Raw genomic sequence first — 23165 nt, 5'->3', positions numbered from 1 at the left:
TTCCATATAAATGTAATAATATTTTGTAAATATATTTCATCTGACAGTCTACAACACGAATGATCTTATTTTCAGAATTTCTAATGCACCCCTCACAGTAGTAGCCAAGCTTCACGAACCACCCTGTGAAATAGCTAAGTATTATAGATTGAGCCATACTATCCAAGTGGCTCAGAGGACATCCAAAGCATTTGGAGACTCAGTACACAAAAGTTATTTCTATGCACATTTTGGATATAAGGAACACATCCTTATATGATCTGAAATTTGGTTGACAGGGGACACTGAGGCGCAGAAGGTAAATATTTGCTCAAGGTTACAAAGCAATTCACTGACAGGTCCTGAATCCTTATCCCCTTTGTGAACCACCAGATCAACTCCCAGCCTGATTTTGTTTTGAAACACCAAAGCACTATGGGAGCTGATAAGAACTGCACTTTCTGATTTATCCAATTAACTCATCATGGAGTATTTTTATTTACATAAGAAATAAAAAAACAAACAATCTCATACCATTCCACTACTGTGACTTAGCACTGTATAAGCACAGCTCATAATTAATTTCACATTAAGTAGAAACTAACATACACTAACAAACAACATAGTCACTAACCTAGTTTAAGGTTGCGAGAGGACATACCCAGTCCACCCAAAACCTTACAAGCATTGAAATAAGAAGGGAAAAGATGTGTGCATTCCTTTCCACCTTCATTTGCCTTCAAAACTAACAATAACACACTCCAACACCCCATAAAGCTTTCACTTTAGATGCCATCTCCAGACACCCATAAGTAATACATACCCCAACTTCATCAATTTCACAGCAAAATGCAAAACTTTAACAGTCAACTCTCATTCACTTACATCAATTATATCAATGGGTCAGCATATCTGACCATCACAAATTCCATATATTTGGGAAGTTAATCTGCCTTAACACTGCAGAGGTCACTGTTAAGGTTTTGCATCTGCACTACACCTTAATGAGGAGCAGTGCGATTACCCCAAATTAAAACCCATTACCCACTGACTTCAATGGCCTTTGGATCAGGCCCAAAGTCCACAGGACTGTTTTCATGTTGAAAACCAGCTGTAAGATTTTTTTGCTTTTTGTGTGTGCGTTAAAACCTAATAGCTGACTACTACATTAATACAATTTTCAGAAAGAGGAAACACATCAGTCTAAATTTATTCTAATTAGCTCACAAATTAACAAGCTACAATGATAAAATGGAGAAGAATATCTTATTCCTCTGCTATGCCCAACCAGTTCAGCTCATAACAACAAGTATTGCCTGCAGTGTAAGTCATCTCTGAATTACAGGCTACGTGTTTTAAATTCAGCTAGAAAATTCAGCACCAAGACACCGCATGGATTTAAAAACAAGTTTTAGAGAGAGTTATTTTAAAGTTCTATATGGCCTAAACCTTAGCAATTTTTAAGTCAGAAACATGGATTTACACCAAGATACAGATTTCACTGCAGAGGGTGCCCTAGGACAGTGCTTCTCAAGCTATCTGATGTGGGGGACCGGCGATTTTTTTCCCCCCAATGTGCGCACAGACCAGCAGCCGATGGCTCGCGGACCGGACCACCACTTTGAGTAGCACTGCCCGAGGATACATTAATATCAAAGTATGGCAACTATGGCCAAACTTTGTACATTTTAATTGGACCATAATTTTCTATCATTTACTATGGTGCTTGCTATCATCTACTCAGGAAAAACAACTCTGCCTGCGCCCCCCTGAGCTACAGAACATTGGCTGGGATAGTAAACATTCTCTTGTAGGTAGCTGCTTTGCAAATGCCTATCTATTTTAGGATTTGTACTGCTGCCCATCACTTTGGTAGCGGAGTGCCTTCCACATGAAATAGATTGGCCATAGGAAAGTCCCTAGTGGATTTCATGGCACGATCAGCTATCACTATGGAAACTAAATTCACTCTAATTTGCCCAGGTGTACAAAGAAAAAAGTATACAACAGGTGTTTGTAAAACAGAGGTGCATAAATACAACGGAGATAGTAATTCCACAAGAGGCTCAAATGTGGAGTCATTATCTAATAGCTGTCTGGAGGCCTATTTAAAGTTACTTTGGTGGCCTCAATCCAGTCCCTTGCCGACCTGACAGAAATCACCTTCACAACTGGCATTACTTGGCCCCCTGCTATCAATCTCAGAAAGGAAAAAGGATTAACCAGCCATGGAGACAGAATTCCCCTTAAATTCAGGGGTGATCCCTTTCCCAATCAGGTATGGGGAAGGCTTGCACTGCCTTTGCCCAGACTATCTGTTCTGTACAAAAGGACATCATTTTCCAGGGCACCTTTTTAGGAGGCAGCATGCTCCAGACGACAGAGCACAGGAGTGGGAGTCAAGAGACCTGGGTTCTATCTGAGACTTTGCCCTTGACTTAATAGGCAACCTAATAGGCACGTCACTGCACGTTTCTGGACATCAGTTTCAATTTGCCTTTCTGACAGACAGAGTAACAACGCAGACTCGTTTTTGTAAAACACTGAGTTCTACTGATGAAGAGTGCTATATAAATGCAACTCATCAGCCCCACATTCAAACAATTTTAAAAGGAAAAGGGGGTCCAAGAAGAATGTTCATATGATAGCACTGCTTAACTCACTTGCTGCAGTTCTGCAGGTTTGTCTTGACGATATCATAGTCTGTATTGTAGAGGGGCCCGCTGTCCTTCAGCATGGCTTTCTGAATGCTGTAGACATGCACACTAGCAATCATGGCTAGCTTAGACTTCATTGCTGAAAATCAACAGGAAAGCCCTTCATTAGCACAGCCAGCCTCAATCGAAGATGACAGAAAAGCTGAAGAGCGGTGTGTTTGATACCCGGTTCTAACTTTGAGAAAGCATTCTTGGATCTTAGTACCACCCATTTTTAACCTACCCACTGACTCAGAATTCAGGCTTCCACAAGCACATCAAACCTGTTCTCCACTCTACAGTGGCTTCTCACGGAATACTAAGTAAATTCCAAAGTCTCCATCCTAATCTTCCAGGTGCTCCGTGGCCTGGATCCAGGATATCTAAGAGACTGCCTAAAGCGCTGGGCTGAAGGCTGTGGTTGACAACTCTCCTCTTGCACAATGGAACTTTCTATCTTAAGGGTAAAGTTTATCTGAGTGGGAGACAGAGCTGTCATGGAGGCTATTCCCGGGCTGTGAAATGAACTCTCATTAGAATTATGGACCATCATAAACCTCAACACCTTCCACTCCAAGTTCAACGCATATTTTTGATCTGCCTTCTTTAACATGGGTCTATTTTAGGAGCATATGTGCGAGATTCTGTGGCCTGGGATGTGCAGGAGGTCAGACTGCATGATCACGATGGTCCCATCTGGCTTTGAAGTCTAATATAAATGCATAGCAACATGCACATAAAGACAACAACTACAGAAAAAACCCTATCAAAACAACACGCTCCACCATACACACAACTCTCTCCCTGGAGAGAGGATGAGAGAACAAAACAAGTGGCAATGTACTACTAGAAGGCGTTCAGATTACAAGAATGGCATAGTTATGAAAAATCCCATGTTAGACTTGTTAAGTTTTGGTTTTCAACAGTGAAATGACAAAAGCCTGACTAGTGAAGCTGGAATGTTAGTACTGAGGCATTTGCAGACTCAACTGAACAATGAAAATAGTGGTATATTATCTGATGCCAAAGTCATCAGATGGAAATTAATAATGGCCTGTAGTCCTAAGCATTTAGGCTGAGATTCATCAGATCTCACAGGCAGGGTTAGGTTCAGACAGTTGGATGAAAAACTGTCAGCAAATTACTATAGCTGCTTCAGAAAGCGATGTTAGCAGTTTAGTAAGTAGCACTTCCCATTCAGCACTGAATCAAACTTCCCTGCATGGGGTTATGGGACATTAAGACACTTGTGGCTAATGAAGATCCCCACTGCACTTCCCAGAAAGTAGGGCTGTTGGCCCCAGTGTTCTGATTCGGCCTAAGCTCCCCTTATAGTTTCACAGTCAGATTCAGTATTCTTCCCTTGCCATCCTAACATGTTGTGAGGTGTTGCTGTGCACAGTTCCAGTACTGCTACATTCCAGCCTAGTGGCAGCTGCCTCAGTGACAGGTGAAGTGATCCCTTGCTCCATAAAAGAAGTGCTACCTAAAAATCAGTTACTAAGCTACAAGTTTGAGAAGTTGTGCTGATATGGGCTCAGATTCTAAAGGTTCTGGGAAAAAGCGAATACACCTGAATCCAATAATTTGATTAAAATACCCGAAGACAGCGTGTACAGATGGGCAATGTTTTTGTTGACATTATTCCTTCAGAGAAAAAAAAAGTTATAAAAATCATAATTCCCGAAATCACCTACCTTCCAGTTTATCCTCTCTCACTACTGCAACCTTGTGGCACTGTAAAGAAATGACAGGTTTCAGAGTAACAGCCGTGTTAGTCTGTATTCACAAAAAGAAAAGGAGTACTTGTGGCACCTTAGAGACTAACCAATTTATTTGAGCATAAGCTTTCGTGAGCTACAGCTCACTTCATCGGATGCACCCACAGTATGCATCCGATGAAGTGAGCTGTAGCTCACGAAAGCTTATGCTCAAATAAATTGGTTAGTCTCTAAGGTGCCACAAGCACTCCTTTTCTTTTTGTAAAGAAATGATAATTTATCACAATGAGGAACCAAGGTCTTGAAATTTAAAGAAAACAAAATACATGGTCAATGGATATTCAATGCGGCTTTATAGTAGCACAAAACTTGATCGTGGCTCTGTCATAATAGTCTTTTGGGGCCTTGTAGGCCTACTTTCCTGGGGCAATATCCCCCAAATCACTACAACATTGGAGAAACACCCAATCCTCCATCTCTGGCGGCAGCAGATGAAGCAGTAACGGAACAGCTGCCCAAATGCATTAAAGAACAATTGTGCAGCACGGTACGTGTGCACAAGCTAAGGTAGCAGACATATGGCTGTGCCAGGAACAAATCTGATGCATTGACCCATGTTAGTTGTAAACATTTAAGATGATGGACACATTACAGTTAACATGGTTAGCGCAGACAAGGTCTTATACAATGAGAAATTGAGCATTCATCCAACAGCCAGAGACACAGATCCAGGGAAACGTATTCCACAATGTGCATGTAATTCCTGATTTGAGATCCACTGATGAAAAACTCTGTGTAAGAGCCAAGTATTATTATTGTGTACAGCTGGATTACCATGTAAAGATGATTGCAATCCATGCAAAGAATATCAGAATTCATGGGTCGGACAACATTAACCAATTGTGTGTTCATTCAATACCCACAAACAGACAGTCGAAGTGGGAGGAAAGAGAAATCTGGGAACAGTCTAAGAGCCAAGGATAGAAAAGCAGCAGTCTGAGCCATCCCTTGAGGGTTGGAAAAGGTAGTGAGCAGTGTGATAACAGTAAAAGGAGCATGTAGTGAATAAAATAGGATACTATGAAGAGAGATCTATGAGGTATTCAATTTCCATCTCTCCACTCAAGTAATTCTTGCAGTGTTAAATCTACAGCCCTGCAGCAGCCCCTCCTGAGAGGAGTCAGTATTGCAAGATCATCAGGAACTCTCAAATTAAGAAACAATGTTTAATGTAAAATGCCATGACACAAGCTCATTAGTCTCCTCCACATTAAATAACCTTGTGTCAGATAAAGCCTCATCTATTCCAAAACCTATCATTTCTTCCAAGACCAGGCCTTCTCTTTAAATTCCTACAGCTCCTCTCTGGGCTTCTCTCAAAACTTGTTATTTTCCCCCCCGTGCAGCACTTACAAAATGCTGCTCCTAAGTATTATCTTCTTTGCGTGTCACTCTAATTGCATGTTATAATATTTCCCAGAATGGATAAAAATATTTTTTTAAATTATAAATGGATGTTCTATATTTAAATTAAATACATTTTAATTTTAAAAAATAAACTTGTTTAAAACTAAATTTGACATTATGACAGCCTACAATCTATGGTAAGATGTACATTTACTGTAATCTATTCAAATCACGTAAATGAATAAAAAAAATGCTGCATCAATGAGCCCTCCCCAAATTTATGAATTAACGTATTCTGTTTTATTCGTTATATACAGACACGGGGAAAACCTATCTTTAACTTCCAAGGTCATCTTAAGCTTTATAACTATGTCAAAAGGTTACGTACAGCATTAGTAAATATCTGTAGTATTTAGTCTTTACAATAGAACAAATCCTGGTATTACTTTTTTTTCAAATGCAAGTAGTTTCAATTTTTGCTGCACAGAAAAGCTTTGGCCCGAATTACTTTGGGTTTCAGTTTAGCGAGCAGGCACAGAACTAATATTTTCTTCATTTGGTCGAGCTCGTTCAAAGTTGAGGAACTGGTTAGAAGTTCAAAAAGCAGCAAAGCTTTTTTTCCCTCTTCTAATCTATGGATAAACCTGTGGGGTGAGGACGAGATCTACTAATTTTAAAAACATGAAGGACATGGGATCAGATTTTCAAATGTATTTAGGCATCTAAAGTGGGATTTTCAAAAGCAACTAAGCAATTTAGGCTCCTAACCCCCATTAGTTTCAATGGGAGATAGGCACTTAACCTACTTAGGTGCCTCGTGGGAGTCACTGTCTGCATCTTTAGGTGCTTACTTTTGCAAATCTGGCCCAGCGTGACCAGACAACTCTGCAATTCACTAACTACAGTTAATAATTCCTTTGTTTAATAAATATTAGTGAGTTTTAAATGCAAAACATGTCTCGTTAAGCTTATTTTTTTCCACCTTATGTATCCAGCACATTTAAGGTAATTTTATATAACCAGTTTAAAAAAAGGAAAAAGAAAACACTGGTTTTGTGCATTTTAATTGACAGTGTAATATCAACAGAATAAAACCCTGTTTTGTTATCAAGGTATTATCAAAACATGGTCAATATAATTCCTTCCCCAGTCTGTCGTTTTGTCTGTCAGATTGCAAGCTCATTGGACAGAGACTGCACCTTCTTTTATGGTCATATAAATCTAGCACATTGTGGGCACCACCAGAAATAAACAACAGTAAAAGCAGTAATAGAGTTGTTGCGCCAAAGATTACAGAACAAGGCAGGACACAGAGAAACAAGGCACACACAATTGAGGGAGTTGAGTACTCACAATGTGTCCATTTTGAATGAGATTTCCTGCCACTAAATAGGTGACATGCAGTTGAGCTCCTGAATTCTCCTTTCGCTTCCTTTCTACATAGTCATACAGCATCCTGTACAACAAGAGAAACGAATGTTAACCACCTGGAAGGAAAAGAACTCTTCACCCTATCATCTACCAATTCCCACTGATTTATGTGATATTCATGGGATTGATAACAGTAAAATGTTCTGAACTCACTAAACATGTTTACTTCTTCTGAAGAGCTCTGTGTAGCTCAAAAACTTGTCTCTCTCACCAACAGAAGTTGGTCCAATAAAAGACATTACCTCACCCGCACTGTCTCCCTAATATCCTGGGACTGACACAGCTACAACACTCCATAGTTCTATCTAGGCATTTATACCTTGCCTATCATTAGGATATTAAAGGCTCTGTTCACATAATACACATACTGAACTACCAGTTCCTGTTTTGTATGCCCTCACCTCACGTCACAAAACCGGGTTTAGACAAATTTGTGTGTGTGTGCGTCTGTCTGATTTTTATATTATATATATATACATACATACAGTGAATTGCTCTGTGTGTATTTGTATTTATTGGGATACTTATGGATACCAAAGTGATGGAATCCATATAAGATGGAATCGAAACATCTCCCATTTATGTTTTATCTAACTAGCTCCTCTTCACCTTAATCTTCCTATCTCATCCCAAGGAGTACTTTTTTCATTCACCGTAGAACACAGCCCAGCCCCCAGAACATCTAAATACTCAAATGGGGTCCTCTGTCCATCCTCAAGACCGTATTCATCCAAGATTAGGAATGGGTCTCTGGGCCATTCCTTGGCCCTCCCCCTCCATGGTGGGAAGCAGGAACCTAGGACTCTCACTGGCCACTTATAGCCTACCCTGAGAAGTCGATGTACAGACCACTTCCCAACAAACTTCCTAGAGGAATCATATGGCTCCTGTAAGTACCACACCAATGACTTTAATGGACAATTATGTACTTCAAGGAATGTAAGTTATTTTCACACTCCTAGAAAATGAAGTACAAAGAGCTATGTTACTACAATGTTAAGGCTGAAAATTTACAGTGAAGTCTGGAAATGCCAAAAGGTTCTGATAGTAAAGTTAACTTGTCCATATTGCAAATATTTAGCTTTGGTTATATCTAGGCTGTTACGTGTAAGTATACAGTGAAGTGTGCATTTAACCCCCCGGATAGTGATTGCAAATATTTATTTGTAGAATGGGTCAGTTATAGTTGCTGTCAGTGACTTTTTGTATTTCCTGACTGTATTTTATATTTCCACCTTAATGCTGCATAATACAGGGGACCACAATCCTGAGATTAGATATGCAGAGGCAGCCTCTTACATCTGCACAGATCCAATTGCAGGACTGGGCCATAGCTTGTAAAACGCTTTGAGACCTTTCAGCAAGAGAGGACCTATACACATTCCTACACTAATACAATTCTAAGATTATCATTTCCTACATAACATTCACACCTATTATATAAAGCTATAAAAAGGGCCTACTTAAGATCTCTTTCTAAAGCAATACTTGCTTAAGTGAGGCATGAATAAGGCATGTTAAATACAATCCTAAATAAGTATCTGAAAGAAAACACAGGACTTTACATCTTTCTGGAAAAGATTGGATTTAATTTTTTAATCAAAACCACCAACTAATTAGGCATTGCCACTGAATAAAAGGCTTGTGGTATACACAGATACTCACTGCTTAGCCTGGTTGACATGAACCCCCAGGGTGAAGCTCAGCCATTTGTATGTAACCTGTAACAAAAAAAATTGCACAGGTCAGTGGCTTTCAATCTGAATTCATGACGCACACAAAACCCCATTCAGTGACGCACTAAATCCCACCAGCCTTTGAGGAGACTAAGAAATGGAGAGAGGAAGCAATTTGCCTAAGTGTGTTGTACCATGCTGAGCACACTAGTAGTGCTTAAAAAATATTTAAGAAGCTACCTCTACCTAAATGGTGCATATTTGTGAATGTTGTTTTGAAACCTCTAAGAATGGCAGTGATATAGCCAATGACGTTCAGAAAGCAACACATGGACATTGCTGAGTTGACGTTTCCAAAGGAGAGAAGAAAATAAAACAAACCCCAATATATAACTGTGAAAAGTGGCTGCTGTTCACGCAACACTGCTATCAAGGACACTCCAAGGGTGTGATGGATTCACCATAACTGGCACATTAAATCAAGACTGGGACTTAAAAAAAAAAACAAAACAAAACATAAGCTCTAGTTCAAACAGCAATTATGGGGGGGTAGGGATGGGGTATTCCAGGGCCTGGGTTATACAGGTCAGACTGGATGATCACAGTGGTCCCTTCTGGCCTTGGAATCTATGGCAAAGATTGCCATGGCTCTCTTTGGGTCTCATGCACAGGACAAACTCCAGTTATGTTACAGGTGCTGCGGCATAGCATGGCAACTTCATGGCTTCTGCTCACTGGCTCTACCACTGAACTGTTATGTGACCCCGGATAAATCATCTGCTTGTGTCTGTTTTCCCTCCCTCCTGTCTATTAAGACTAATGTACTCAGGGCAGGGCCTGACATTGGGGGCTGGTGTACATCTGTTTTTATACAGGTTTAATTTAAGTATCAGTTTAGATGCTTAAGTTTACTGAAATAAGCTGTAAATTATATAAGCACCTTCATAACAGTATAACTGTGTCCACACTATGGGGATGCACCAGTTTAACTACATCTATTTCTAAAACAATATAGTTAAATTGGTACAAAATCTGTGTGTAGACAAGTCCTTACTGCGTTTCTGTACAGTGCCAACCATAATAGGGCTTAAGTATTTTTGTAATACAAGGAAATTATAATAGCCATACTCATCAGCTGTAGGACTAGTTGGAGTACGAGTTAAGGTTGTATAACTGTTTCCATTCTAAATCTGATTTCAGTCACTTGTAACTTTCACCTTTTGGATTGAAGTTTTTCCTCATTTGTCTCTGACCTATGGTGATTTTAGGAACATGATTTTAGCAAAAACAGTTCATCTACTGGGGAGGACAAGAAAAATTGGAAAAAATACTTTATAACAAAATTAATGTTACAACAGTTCTCTACAGTCAAAATAGTTGACTAGAAAACTGCATGACGGTAGCTCTCCCGAAGAAGTGCCCTCTTTTAATTATTCCAATAAAACTGGTATTGATTTGACCGAGTTGTGTGCCTTGAAAGTTAAGTGCTGCACAAGCGGCAGTATATTTTTATCTAAGATGACACCAAGGTTGTAGCGCCAAGGAATGCCCTGCCCTGTCCAAGGTTTCTGCATTATGCGGGGGTCATGCAAGCGCTGCAGGAAATGCTGTTCAGCAGGTAAAATGTTCCCCATGTTCAAAAGGGACGCAGGGTCAGTCAGAGTCCTGCCCCACCTACATTCCCATACCGCTAGGTTGCAGTTGTGCTGTTCCTTCCTAAATATGACAGAGATGGAGCTTGCCACAGAGCTGGTCTAACACGGGGAGGTGGCGTGGGGGAGAGCCTGGGTGCTATGAGCTTGTCCTAACGGGGCTCTCGAGCCCAGCGCTGCTGCTTCTAGGAGTCATGGAATCCCGCCCGCTGCACTGCCACCTCCTCCCCGCCCCCCTCCAGTGCCTCCCCCACCCCTCAACTCCCCTCCCCCACCACCCCCTGCCCATCCCCACCCCATCTCACCCTTCCCCCGCCCCCATCCCCCGCCACCCCCCGCCCGTGTCCCCATCCCCCAACTCCCCTCCCCCAACCCCCCTGCCCATCCCCACCCCGTCTCACCCTTCCCCTTCCCCCACCCCCATCCCGTGTCCCCATCCCCCAACTCCCCTCCCCCACCACCCCCTGCCCATCCCCACCCCGTCTCACCCTTCCCCCGCCCCCATCCCCCGCCACCCCCCGCCCGTGTCCCCATCCCCGTGTCCCCATCCCCCAACTCCCCTCCCCCAACCCCCCTGCCCATCCCCACCCCGTCTCACCCTTCCCCTTCCCCCGCCCCATCCCCCGCCCGTGTCCCCATCCCCCAACTCCCCTCCCCCACCACCCCCTGCCCATCCCCACCCCGTCTCACCCTTCCCCCGCCCCCATCCCCCGCCACCCCCCGCCCGTGTCCCCATCCCCCAACTCCCCTCCCCCACCCCCCCTGCCCATCCCCACCCCGTCTCACCCTTCCCCTTCCCCCGCCCCCATCCCCATTCCCCAACTCCCCTCCCCCACCACCCCCTGCCCATCCCCACCCCGTCTCACCCTTCCCATTCCCCCGCCCGTGTCCCCATCCCCGTGTCCCCATCCCCCAACTCCCCTCCCGCACCCCCCCTGCCCATCCCCACCCCGTCTCACCCTTCCCCTTCCCCCGCCCCCATCCCCCGCCCGTGTCCCCATCCCCCAACTCCCCTCCCGCACCCCCCCTGCCCATCCCCACCCCGTCTCACCCTTCCCATTCCCCCGCCCGTGTCCCCATCCCCGTGTCCCCATCCCCCAACTCCCCTCCCGCACCATGCTCATCCCCTCAACGCCTCCCAGTTCCTCCTCCTACCCCAGCTTCCTGAATCCCAGCCCCAGCCCCGCCCCGTCTCTCACGATGCGGTTCTGGTCGGTGACGAACTCGTCGATGTTCTCCAGGTAGAGCTCGTCCTCCATGGTGCCGAGGCGCCAGCCGCGCCGCTTCCCGCGCGGATCAGCGCCAGGCAAAGCAAGGCCCCGCCGCCGCCATAGCAACCTCCGGGGCGTGCTACGGCGGCCGCGCAGGGACAGAATTCGCCGTGCTAGTGTCGTGAGGCTGACGTCACACGCGCTGGACCCGCCCCCTGCCTTCCGGCCCGCCCGTTTTTTACGGCGGCCGCGCGGCCCTTTCCGCTCCGCTGTCTGCTCGTGCGCGGGGCCGGGAACCAGTGACCCCCCCCCCCTCCCGAGCCTCACGCCCCGAGCCCCCCGCTGATCCCCGCCCCGAGCCCCGCAGTGACCGCAGGCCTGAGCCTCCCGCCCAGAGCCCCCAGTGACCCGAGCCCCCCGCTCTGACCCCCGCCCCGAGCCCCGCAGTGACCGCAGGCCTGAGCCTCCCGCCCAGAGCCCCCAGTGACCCGAGCCCCCCGCTCTGACCCCCGCCCCGAGCCCCGCAGTGACCGCAGGCCTGAGCCTCCCGCCCAGAGCCCCCAGTGACCTGCGCCCCGAGCCCCCCGCTCTGACCCCCGCCCAGAGCCCCCAGTGACCCGAGCCCCCCGACAACCCCCGCTCTGAGCCCCCCGCCTCGAGCCCCCCAGTGACCCCCGCCCCGAGCCCCCCGCTCTGACCCCCGCCCAGAGCCCCCAGTGACCCCCGCCCCGAGTCCCCCGCTCTGACCCCCGCCCCGAGCCCCCCAGTGACCCACGCCCCGAGCCCCCCGCTGACCCCCACCCCGAGCCCCCAGTGACCCACGCCCCGAGCCCCCCGCTCTGACCCCCACCCCGAGCCCCGCAGTGACCGCAGGCCTGAGCCTCCCGCCCAGAGCCCCCAGTGACCTGCGCCCCGAGCCCCCCGCTCTGACCCCCGCCCAGAGCCCCCAGTGACCCCCGCCCCGAGTCCCCCGCTCTGACCCCCGCCCCGAGCCCCCAGTGACCCGAGCCCCCCGCTCTGACCCCCGCCCCGAGCCCCCAGTGACCCGAGCCCCCCGACAACCCCCGCTCTGAGCCCCCCGCCTCGAGCCCCCCAGTGACCCCCGCCCCGAGCCTCCCGCTCTGACCCCCGCCCAGAGCCCCCAGTGACCCCCGCCCCGAGTCCCCCGCTCTGACCCCCGCCCCGAGCCCCCCAGTGACCCCCGCCCCGAGCCCCCCAGTGACCCACGCCCCGAGCCCCCCGCTGACCCCCACCCCGAGCCCCCCGCTCTGACCCGAGCCCCCAGTGACCCCAGCCCCGAGCCCCGCAGTGACCGCAGGCCTGAGCCTCCCGCCCAGAGCCCCCAGTGACCTGCGCCCCGAGCCCCCCGCTCTGACCCCCGCCCAGAGCCCCCAGTGACCCCCGCCCCGAGTCCCCCGCTCTGACCCCCGCCCCGAGCCCCCCAGTGACCCACGCCCCGAGCCCCCCGCTCTGACCCCCGCCCCGAGCCCCGCAGTGACCGCAGGCCTGAGCCTCCCGCCCAGAGCCCCCAGTGACCTGCGCCCCGAGCCCCCCGCTCTGACCCCCGCCCAGAGCCCCCAGTGACCCCCGCCCCGAGTCCCCCGCTCTGACCCCCGCCCCGAGCCCCCAGTGACCCGAGCCCCCCGCTCTGACCCCCGCCCCGAGCCCCCAGTGACCCGAGCCCCCCGACAACCCCCGCTCTGAGCCCCCCGCCTCGAGCCCCCCAGTGACCCCCGCCCCGAGCCTCCCGCTCTGACCCCCGCCCAGAGCCCCCAGTGACCCCCGCCCCGAGTCCCCCGCTCTGACCCCCGCCCCGAGCCCCCCAGTGACCCACGCCCCGAGCCCCCCGCTGACCCCCACCCCGAGCCCCCCGCTCTGACCCCCGCCCCGAGCCCCCAGTGACCCCAGCCCCGAGCCCCGCAGTGACCGCAGGCCTGAGCCTCCCGCCCAGAGCCCCCAGTGACCTGCGCCCCGAGCCCCCCGCTCTGACCCCCGCCCAGAGCCCCCAGTGACCCCCGCCCCGAGTCCCCCGCTCTGACCCCCGCCCCGAGCCCCCCAGTGACCCACGCCCCGAGCCCCCCGCTCTGACCCCCGCCCCGAGCCCCGCAGTGACCGCAGGCCTGAGCCTCCCGCCCAGAGCCCCCAGTGACCTGCGCCCCGAGCCCCCCGCTCTGACCCCCGCCCAGAGCCCCCAGTGACCCCCGCCCCGAGTCCCCCGCTCTGACCCCCGCCCCGAGCCCCGCAGTGACCGCAGGCCTGAGCCTCCCGCCCAGAGCCCCCAGTGACCTGCGCCCCGAGCCCCCCGCTCTGACCCCCGCCCAGAGCCCCCAGTGACCTGCGCCCCGAGCCCCCCGCTCTGACCCCCGCCCCGAGCCCCGCAGTGACCGCAGGCCTGAGCCTCCCGCCCAGAGCCCCCAGTGACCTGCGCCCCGAGCCCCCCGCTCTGACCCCCGCCCAGAGCCCCCAGTGACCCCCGCCCCGAGTCCCCCGTTCTGACCCCTGCCCCGAGCCCCCCAGTGACCCACGCCCCGAGCCCCCCGCTCTGACCCCCGCCCCGAGCCCCGCAGTGACCGCAGGCCTGAGCCTCCCGCCCAGAGCCCCCAGTGACCTGCGCCCCGAGCCCCCCGCTCTGACCCCCGCCCAGAGCCCCCAGTGACCCCCGCCCCGAGTCCCCCGCTCTGACCCGAGCCCCCCAGTGACCCACGCCCCGAGCCCCCCGCTCTGACCCCCGCCCCGAGCCCCGCAGTGACCGCAGGCCTGAGCCTCCTGCCCAGAGCCCCCAGTGACCTGCGCCCCGAGCCCCCCGCTCTGACCCCCGCCCAGAGCCCCCAGTGACCCCCGCCCCGAGTCCCCCGCTCTGACCCCTGCCCCGAGCCCCCCAGTGACCCACGCCCCGAGCCCCCCGCTCTGACCCCCGCCCCGAGCCCCCCGCTGACCCCCACCCCGAGCCTCCAGTGACCCCAGCCCCGAGCCCCCCGCTCTGACCCGAGCCCCGCAGTGACCGCAGGCCTGAGCCTCCCGCCCAGAGCCCCCAGTGACCCCCGGCCCGAGCCCCCCAGTGACCCACGCCCCGAGCCCCCCGCTCTGACCCCCGCCCCGAGCCCCCAGTGACCCCACCTCTGAGCCCCCCGACAACCCCCGCTCTGAGCCCCCCGCCTCGAGCCCCCTGCTGAACCCCGCCCCGAGCCTCCCTCCCAGAGCCCCCCGCTGACCCCCACCCCGAGCCCCCAGTGACCTGAGCCCCCCACTCTGACCCCCACCCCGAGCATCCCAGTGACCCCAGTTCTGAGCCCCCCGCCCTGAGCCCCCAGTGACCCCCGCCTCTAGCCTCCCACCCCGAGCCCCTTGCTGACCCCAGCTCTGAGCCTCCCACCCCAAGCCTCCCAGTGACCCCAGCTCTCAGCCCCGCCCTGAGCCCCCCAATGACCCCAGCTCTGAGCCCCCTGCCCTGAGCCCCCGCTGACCCCCGCCCCAAGCCCCCGGTGACCCCAGCTCTGAGCCCCCCAACCTGAGCCTTCCACCCCGAGCCCCCCAATGACCCCAGCTCTGAGCTCCCGCTGCCCCCCCCCCGAGCTCCCCAATGACCCTCGCCCTGAGCCTCTCAGTTTGAGCCCCCCAGTGACCCCTGCCCCGAGCCCCCAGTGACCACAGTCCTGAGCCTCCTGGTCTGAGCCCCTGAGTGACGCCCATCCCAAGCCCCCCAGTGACCCCTGTCCTGAGCCCCCTGGTCCAAGTCCCCCAGTGACCCCCACCCCAAACCCCCCAGTGACCCCAGCTCTGAGGCCCCCACCCCGAGTCGCCCTGCTCAGAGCCCCCAGCACACCCACCCCCAACGATCCCAGTCCCCGCACCTTCCTAACCCCAATTATCCCAGCACCCCCTTCCTGAGCCTTGCCCCCCTAAAGACTCCCAGCCATGGCATCTTGCAGGGCCCCAAGCCACCATAGCAATACCCCCAGTGATCCTAGCCCCAAACATCCCCCTGCCTACCTACAGTTATCCCAGCTCTGAGCACCCCCCGCTGCCTTCAGCCCCCCCAACCCAGCCTCTTGCAAGGCCTGTAAACCACCATGGCAGTATCCCTAGTGATCCCAGTCCCGAGCCCCCTAACCTCCCCCAAATCCACCCACCTAACCCTCATGATCCCAGCCCCTCTCCTCCCTGCCCAACCCCATTCCACCCACCAGGAGGCATGAGGTTTAATTGCCCTTCCCAACATTTTGTTATTGTTAGTTATGATAACTGGATATCTATATAAATGTCCAATTCCCTTTTAAATATTGTTAACCTTCCTGTGGCAATGGGTTCCACAACCTAATTAGATGTGTGAAAAAGTTTTTCCCTTTGGCAGTTTTGAATTTCCCACATTTTAATGTCTTTGAATGTCACAGACAGGTACTATGAGACAGAACAGAAATTCCCCATCTCCCTTCTCTAAACCATTTATTATTGTATATATTTGTATCATGACCCTTTTATTCGTCTCCTTTCTAACATACCAATTCTAATGTTTCCAACTTCTCTTCGTAGGAGAGTGTTTCCAGGCCTTGGATCACTCTCACCGCCTTCCTCTGAACCCCTTCTAACTCTGCAGTGTCCTTTTTGAGAAGGGGTCACCAGTACGGCACACAGTATCCAAATGAAGCTGCACCATTGACTTAAATAAAGACATTAGAATATTCTCTGTATTATTCACAATATGCATCAGAACATTGTTTGCTTTGTTGACCGCACCCACACACGGAGCCAAGGTTCCCATTGAGCTGCCCACAGTGAGACCCAGATCTGTTTCATGATCTGATTCAGTTAATTTAGAACCCCGTAAAATATATTAGTAGTTTAATTTTTTTCTCTCTAATGTAGATTACACTGATTTAATTTGCCCTTGTGTTTCCTAGTCACCAAGCTTGTTTAGGTCTCTCTTAGGTTCCTTGCTGACCAATGTGGTCCTGACTGAGATAACTAACTGTTTCAGAGTAGCAGCCGTGTTAATCTGTATTCGCTGAAAGAAAAGGAGGACTTGTGGCACCTTAGAGACTAATAAATGCATCCGATGAAGTGAGCTGTAGCTCACGAAAGCTTATGCTCAAATAAATTAGTTAGTCTCTAAGGTGCCACAAGCCCTCCTTTTCTTTTTGCAAATAACTGAGTGTGTCATCTGCAAATTTTGCTACCTCACTGCTCACCTTACCCCCTTTCCAGATCATTCACAAATCTATTAAGCAACATGGGACTTAGTACAGAACCTTGAGATGCCTGCTGTTAACCTTATTCCTTAAGGAAAATTGACCATTTAATCCTACCCTTTACTTTCTCTCTCATTGCCGATTTGGATCCAAGCCAATACTTTCCTTTCATGCCATGACTACTTAGCTCTATGAGTAGCCCACTTGTGCAGGACTTTGTCAAAACTCCTATGGAAATCTAAATATATCAACCGGTTCCTTATTCCTTAGGTGAGTGACACAGTCAAAGAATTCTAAGACATAAGACACCGACAATTTTGTTTTGCAGAAACCTTGCTGGTTAGACCACATCATCTGATCTTCCAGGTTTTTGGTTATGCTGTTTATCATTTCAGCCAGTTTACCAGGAACAGATGTAAAGTTTACTGGTTTATAATTTTCCAGACCAGTCCTAGAGCATTTTTTAAATATAGATACATTTGCTGCCCTCCAAACCTCTGGAATGGTGGATGTTTTTAATGGGAGATTTTATACTTCTGTTAGCCATCAGTCACTTCATACTTAAGCTCCTTCAAAGTTGAGGCCTATGGACTTTTGGGGCGTTGTTTTTTTTACTAACCTTAGAGTGTTCAACTCTATTTCCAAAGAAACCTGGTTTCTTCCCTAAGAAGCATACCATCTACAGTAATTAACAACTACAATTCTTCCCTTGGAAGACAACAAAATATTAAAGTTTATAAAATGACTGATATACATGCAACATAGAAACTCTAGGAAGTTTAAACGCATTCAAAACAATGCTTTTGTCAATTTGGGTTTGTTGACATTATGCATGGCAAGTTATGGAGGTGCAAAAGTACAAAACAGGCAAATTTGAAAACGACAAAAAAAAAATATGACCAGGGAAACACAGAACACCAATTCTGTCTGAATAAAATAAAATAAAGAAAAAAAACAAAGAAAGATCAGAAACATTAGATAACAGGAAAAGGTTAGTAATAGAAGAGAGATCAGATAGGATTAAACAAGGTTAGGCTGGTGGCTACCAGTGACTGCTTTGAGCACTCAGTCTATTAATGTATACTCACATGCCCATCTGCACTGTTACTTGTCCTCCATCCCACCCCTGTTTGCCTAACACCCTGTTGTGGCTTGTCATAATCCTAGAACGTAAGTTCTCTGGATCCTACCCCTGTTCTTGTTGAAATCAAGGGCAAAACTCCTATTGACTACAATGGACTAAAATGGCCTATGAGCCCCAAATCTGAAACTGTCTTTATTTTACTCATTTTACAGAGCATTGGACCATAGGGCCCTGATCCCTGATTGGAGACTTTAGCTGCTCCTGCAATCTCAATAAGATTAAGAAAGAAGAGGGGATAACATGTCTATAAAGCACCTTACATGCTTGAGGGTGCCATATGAATAGTTACAACATGATATCAATTCTGAAGTGTTTATTGTTGGTGTTTTCTGATTTTTGGTGTGCTTAATGTAGTGGGCTACTGTTCACAGCACCATCTATTTAGTCCTAGAACTAAACTGCTCTGGCCTCTTCTAACTCTCATCAGTAGTGACAGATGGTCCATTGTAATCCATAATTTTCATAAGCAGATGTAAAGTTGCAGAGTAGAAAGCAAAGATTTGGAAGTGAATATGCATTCAGAACATTCCTGTCATCACAATAGGATTGGGGGCATTTTACCGGTACTGTAATGAACTGGCTAGTGTGTATAGGTACTGAATGGAACAAGCTCTTCTTTGTTGTGTGTCACTGGCCTTAGCTGGAGGGAACGGAGGATGAGATGAAACCAACGATTTAGACAAGAGCAAAGACTATCCTTGAAAGTGAAAACAAGGTATTTGAATGTAATGCGGAAGGAAATAGGAAGCTAGTGAAGAGATTCAAGAAGGATGATGGGTTGGCGTGGCAGGAAAGGATTTGTAGCAAAACTGTGGCCATCTAGGACTTCACGGTTGTTGGGATCCTGCACCTAGGAACTACACAGCAACAGCTGAGAGAGAACGCAGATCTTCCTGCTCCAGAAGCCCACATCTTTGCTACTTGAGCTAAAGCAGAAAGACCCATCATCCAGTTACACAGGTCTGATTCTGACACATCAGTTTCGTAGATCAGTTCATTCAGCATAAGATACATCATCATGTCCCCAGTACATCCAAAACAAGTACAGTTTTGAAAAGAACAATTTTTAACACGATTAACCCTAAATTGGATATGAACTAGAGGAGTTATGTCTCCAGCCAACACTGCAATTAAGTGGTGAACTGCTCTTACCGCTATTCCTACCTATATGCCTCCAGCTTTCACCCTGACCACACCACACGATCCATCGTCTACAGCCGAGCTCTGCGATACAACCACATTTGCTCCAACTCCTCAGACAGAGACAAACACCTACAAGATCTCTATCAAGCATTCTTACAACTACAATACCCACCTGCGGAAGTGAAGAAACAGATTGATAGAGCCAGAAGAGTTCCCAGAAGTCACCTACTACAGGACAGGCCTAACAAAGAAAATAACAGAATGCCACTAGCCGTCACCTTCAGCCCCCAACTAAAACCCCTCCAACGCATTATTAAGGATCTACAACCTATCCTGAAGGATGACCCAACACTCTCACAAATCTTGGGAGACAGGCCAGTCCTTACCTACAGACAGCCCCCCCAACCTGAAGCAAATACTCACCAGCAACCACATACCACACAACAGAACCACTAACCCAGGAACCTATCCTTGCAACAAAGCCCGTTGCCAACTGTGCCCACATATCTATTCAGGGGACACAATCACAGGCCTAATAACATCAGCCACACTATCAGAGGCTCGTTCACCTGCACATCCACCAATGCGATATATGCCATCATGTGCCAGCAATGCCCCTCTGCCATGTACATTGGTCAAACTGGACAGTCTCTATGTAAAAGAATAAATGGACACAAATCAGATGTCAAGAATTATAATATTCATAAACCAGTCGGAGAACACTTCAATCTCTCTGGTCACGCGATTACAGACATGAAAGTTGCGATATTACAACAAAAAAACTTCAAATCCAGACTCCAGAGAGAAACTGTTGAATTGGAATTCATTTGCAAATTGGATACAATTAACTTAGGCTTGAATAGAGACTGGGAGTGGCTAAATCATTATGCAAGGTAACCTATTTCCCCTTGTTTTTTCCTACCCCAGACATTCTTGTTAAACCCTGGATTTGTGCTGGAAATGGACCACCTTGATTATCATACACATTGTAAGGAGAGTGGTCACTTTAGATAAGCTATTACCAGCAGGAGTGTGGGTTTGTATGTGTGTGGAGAGGGGGGGGGGGGGTGAGAAAACCTGGATTTGTGCTGGAAATGGCCCAACTTGATTATCATACACATTGTAAGGAGAGTGATCACTTTAGATAAGCTATTACCAGCAGGAGAGTGGGGTGGGAGGAGGTATTTTTTCATGCTTTGTGTGTATATAAAAAGATCTTCTACACTTTCCACAGTATGCATCCGATGAAGTGAGCTGTAGCTCACGAAAACTTATGCTCAAATAAATTGGTTAGTCTCTAAGGTGCCACAAGTACTCCTTTTCTTTTTGCTCTTACACGAACACTTCAGTGATATATGGTGCCAGTTTCCAGTTAAACAACCTTTATTTGTCCTGAACAATACAATGCAATTCAATTAATCTGAGAAGAGAAGAGATATGTTATTTCAGATATTTTTAACCTGCACCCACCAGAAACACTGCAGAGACATTCTCAAGCAAGGTTTTTACTGCTCTGTAACAAATACAATTGATTACACTGTCAAAAAATAACTCCCTCTCCCCATCCCATTATTGTAGCCAACAATATCCAGCTATGGTCTTAACTAGAAATAATAAATCAGCAGTTGTCAAGAATCACACACTTGACTTTTTTTTGCCTTCCAGTAAGTCCAATGAAAAGGTGTCACCTACAAGTTGGGTCATTCATTGATTGTGTGCTCAAGTATATACGGTACTGTGGAGAGCAATCCTGCATCAGCCAGAGAGATGGACATGATGAGCGAATAGACTGCTCTTCTCTAAGAAAATGTAGTACTGGTGAAGGGCCCACAAACTGACAATGTTGGAGCCCAATTCTTTTGCAACTGGATACAAATAACGACTTGATTTCACTGGGAGTTACTTGTACGCAGTGGTAGGAGAAATGAGTTCCTGGACCCTGAACACTTCTGTTAGTCTACGGAACTAATCTGTTCTATTCAGGTTTTTATACAGTGCCTATCAGTGTGGTATCTGCTGCTATCCCGGCAGCATCCGTGTGAGTTTCCTTTTCAAATATGCCTCATCCCTGAGCTGGAGAAGACACTTCTAAGAGTCAGAAGGGAGTTCAGAAAGACCACTTCCAGGGGTGACTTCAGTCTTCATGTCTACTGAAACCTTGTATGCTGTGCACTTTTGGCCGTGCTGGTCCCAGGATATTAGGGAGATAAGGTGAGTGAGGTAACATTGTTTATTTGTTGGTGAGAGAGAGACAAGCTTTCAGAATTTGGTTCAATAAAATATATTACCTCACCCACCTTGTCTCACTAATTGTCCAAACCTTGGTCTTTTTGCTGATATTGCAGAGAAGGGAATAAGTTTGTGCCAGTTTGGGAGGCATTTGTGATCCAGATACCTTTCCAATAAGAGCTGTACTGAGACCCACCAATGCATTTCACATCAGGTACTGGAGAGTCCTTATATGGTTATATTGACCCGGGGTTGGATTTGAACTGGTGAAAGATTGTATCCCATATAGTCTGCCAGTCATTGTGGGTCTATGGTATTGAACTCACATAATAACAAGTTGTATGTGGTGCATCGTCAAAGGCAGAATAACATTTTCTTGCATTATGTCCTGAAATCAGATATTTGCTGATTTTTTAGTTAATCCCTTGCAGAAACCTTTCTCTATCTAATCTAGCTATCTGTGTTCTTACAGGGGCACCCATCACCACCGTATATGAGCCCTCAGCCCACCCTGACGAGATTTGTTAGAAATCTAAAGCACAACCATGAACCTCATTTTTCAGAAACGAGCCTCTCTGTTGCAGGGTCTGTAGCGATCACTGAAATATCAGTCAAGCATTGTAGTGGCTCGATCCCTAAACGAAAGAAACATGGCCTGTCACAGAACATCTGGGTTGGTTTTAGGAATATGTGAAACTTGCGGGCCATCCCAGTGTGCCAGACCCACAACGAACTTGGGGACTTTGAGTCTGTTTCATCTTTGAGCACATTGATCGGTACTCTATATCCTATGTGTCCATTTGGCAGAGAAAAGGGAGGACGGATAGATTGCGGGTAGGAAATGAGAAGAGAGAGCAGAGATGGGTGTGCCCCCTGCAGGTTATAATCTGACTGAAGGTTCCCAAAATCATAAAGCCAAATCTGGTACTTATGCTGCTGCACTGGATAAATGTAATTACAGAAGGCAGAGAAACAGCCCCATCCTTCTCCCATTGAAGTCAATAGGGATTTTCCCATTGATTTCAATGGGAAGGATCAAGACCAAAATTAGCCACACCCTATTCATTGTAATGAAACAGTGAAGGTTTTGTGCAGGTTCCAGTTCTTGCTGATAATTATTGTGCATTGACATTAGCATCTTGTGTTCTTCCCAATGCCAGCAAAGTCCCCGTGGGGCTTCATCTCATGTACCATCGACTTCTCGGGCTAAGCCACTCTTATCCAAAAGCACTTGACACACAGCAGCTGATTAAAAAAAAAAAAAATCAATAAAAATTACAATTTGCAACCAAAAGAAAAGGAAATGATTTGCTACTAATTTCCTTCTTTTAAATCTTTTAGAAGATATAGTAAAATGAAAGGTTGATCATAGAATCATAGACATGTAGAGCTGGAAGGGACATGGAGAGCTCATCTAGTCCAGCGCCCTGTGCTGAGGCAGGGTCAAGTAAACCTAGGCCATCCCTGAGAAGTGTTTATCTAACTTGTTCCCAAAAAATCTCCATTGGCAGGGATTCCACAACTTCCCTGGAATGCCTGGTCCATAGTTAGCAAGGGTTTCCTAATATCTAACCTAAATCTCCCTTTTGCAGATTAAGCCCATTACTTCTTGTCCTACCTTCAGTGGATATGGAGAACAATTGATCCAAGTCCTCTTGATAACAGCCTTTAACATATTTGAAGGTCGTCC

The 23165-nt window shown here is 48.4% G+C and overlaps 1 protein-coding gene across 9 annotated transcripts in view; it reads right to left on the bottom strand.

Moving 5' to 3' along the window:
- POLD3 (DNA polymerase delta 3, accessory subunit) overlaps nt 1–11950 on the bottom strand; it is a 55098-nt gene extending 43148 nt beyond the window's left edge. For 3 of the 9 annotated variants that reach the window (XM_073334118.2, XM_073334108.2, XM_073334128.1), the window contains exons 1-5: nt 11762–11948; nt 8900–8955; nt 7157–7259; nt 4373–4412; nt 2643–2775 (exon numbers count right to left, since the gene is read on the bottom strand). In XM_073334118.2, coding sequence (XP_073190219.1) covers nt 2643–2775; nt 4373–4412; nt 7157–7259; nt 8900–8955; nt 11762–11821 — 392 coding nt within the window. In that variant the 5' untranslated portion in view covers nt 11822–11948. Of the gene's footprint in view, nt 1–2642; nt 2776–4372; nt 4413–7156; nt 7260–8899; nt 8956–11717; nt 11737–11761 lie in introns of those variants that run through there. The other 6 variants (XR_012157568.2, XM_073334102.2, XM_073334073.2 and 3 more) reach the window with 4 other exon arrangements.
- Nucleotides 11951–23165: the final 11215 nt, after the last annotated feature.

The sequence above is a fragment of the Lepidochelys kempii genome, chromosome 1, assembly GCF_965140285.1.
Source record: "Lepidochelys kempii isolate rLepKem1 chromosome 1, rLepKem1.hap1, whole genome shotgun sequence".
In the NCBI taxonomy this organism is placed as follows: Eukaryota; Metazoa; Chordata; order Testudines; family Cheloniidae; genus Lepidochelys; species Lepidochelys kempii.
Note: the sequence above shows the minus strand (reverse complement) of the source record. Positions and strands in the feature narration are given on the sequence as shown.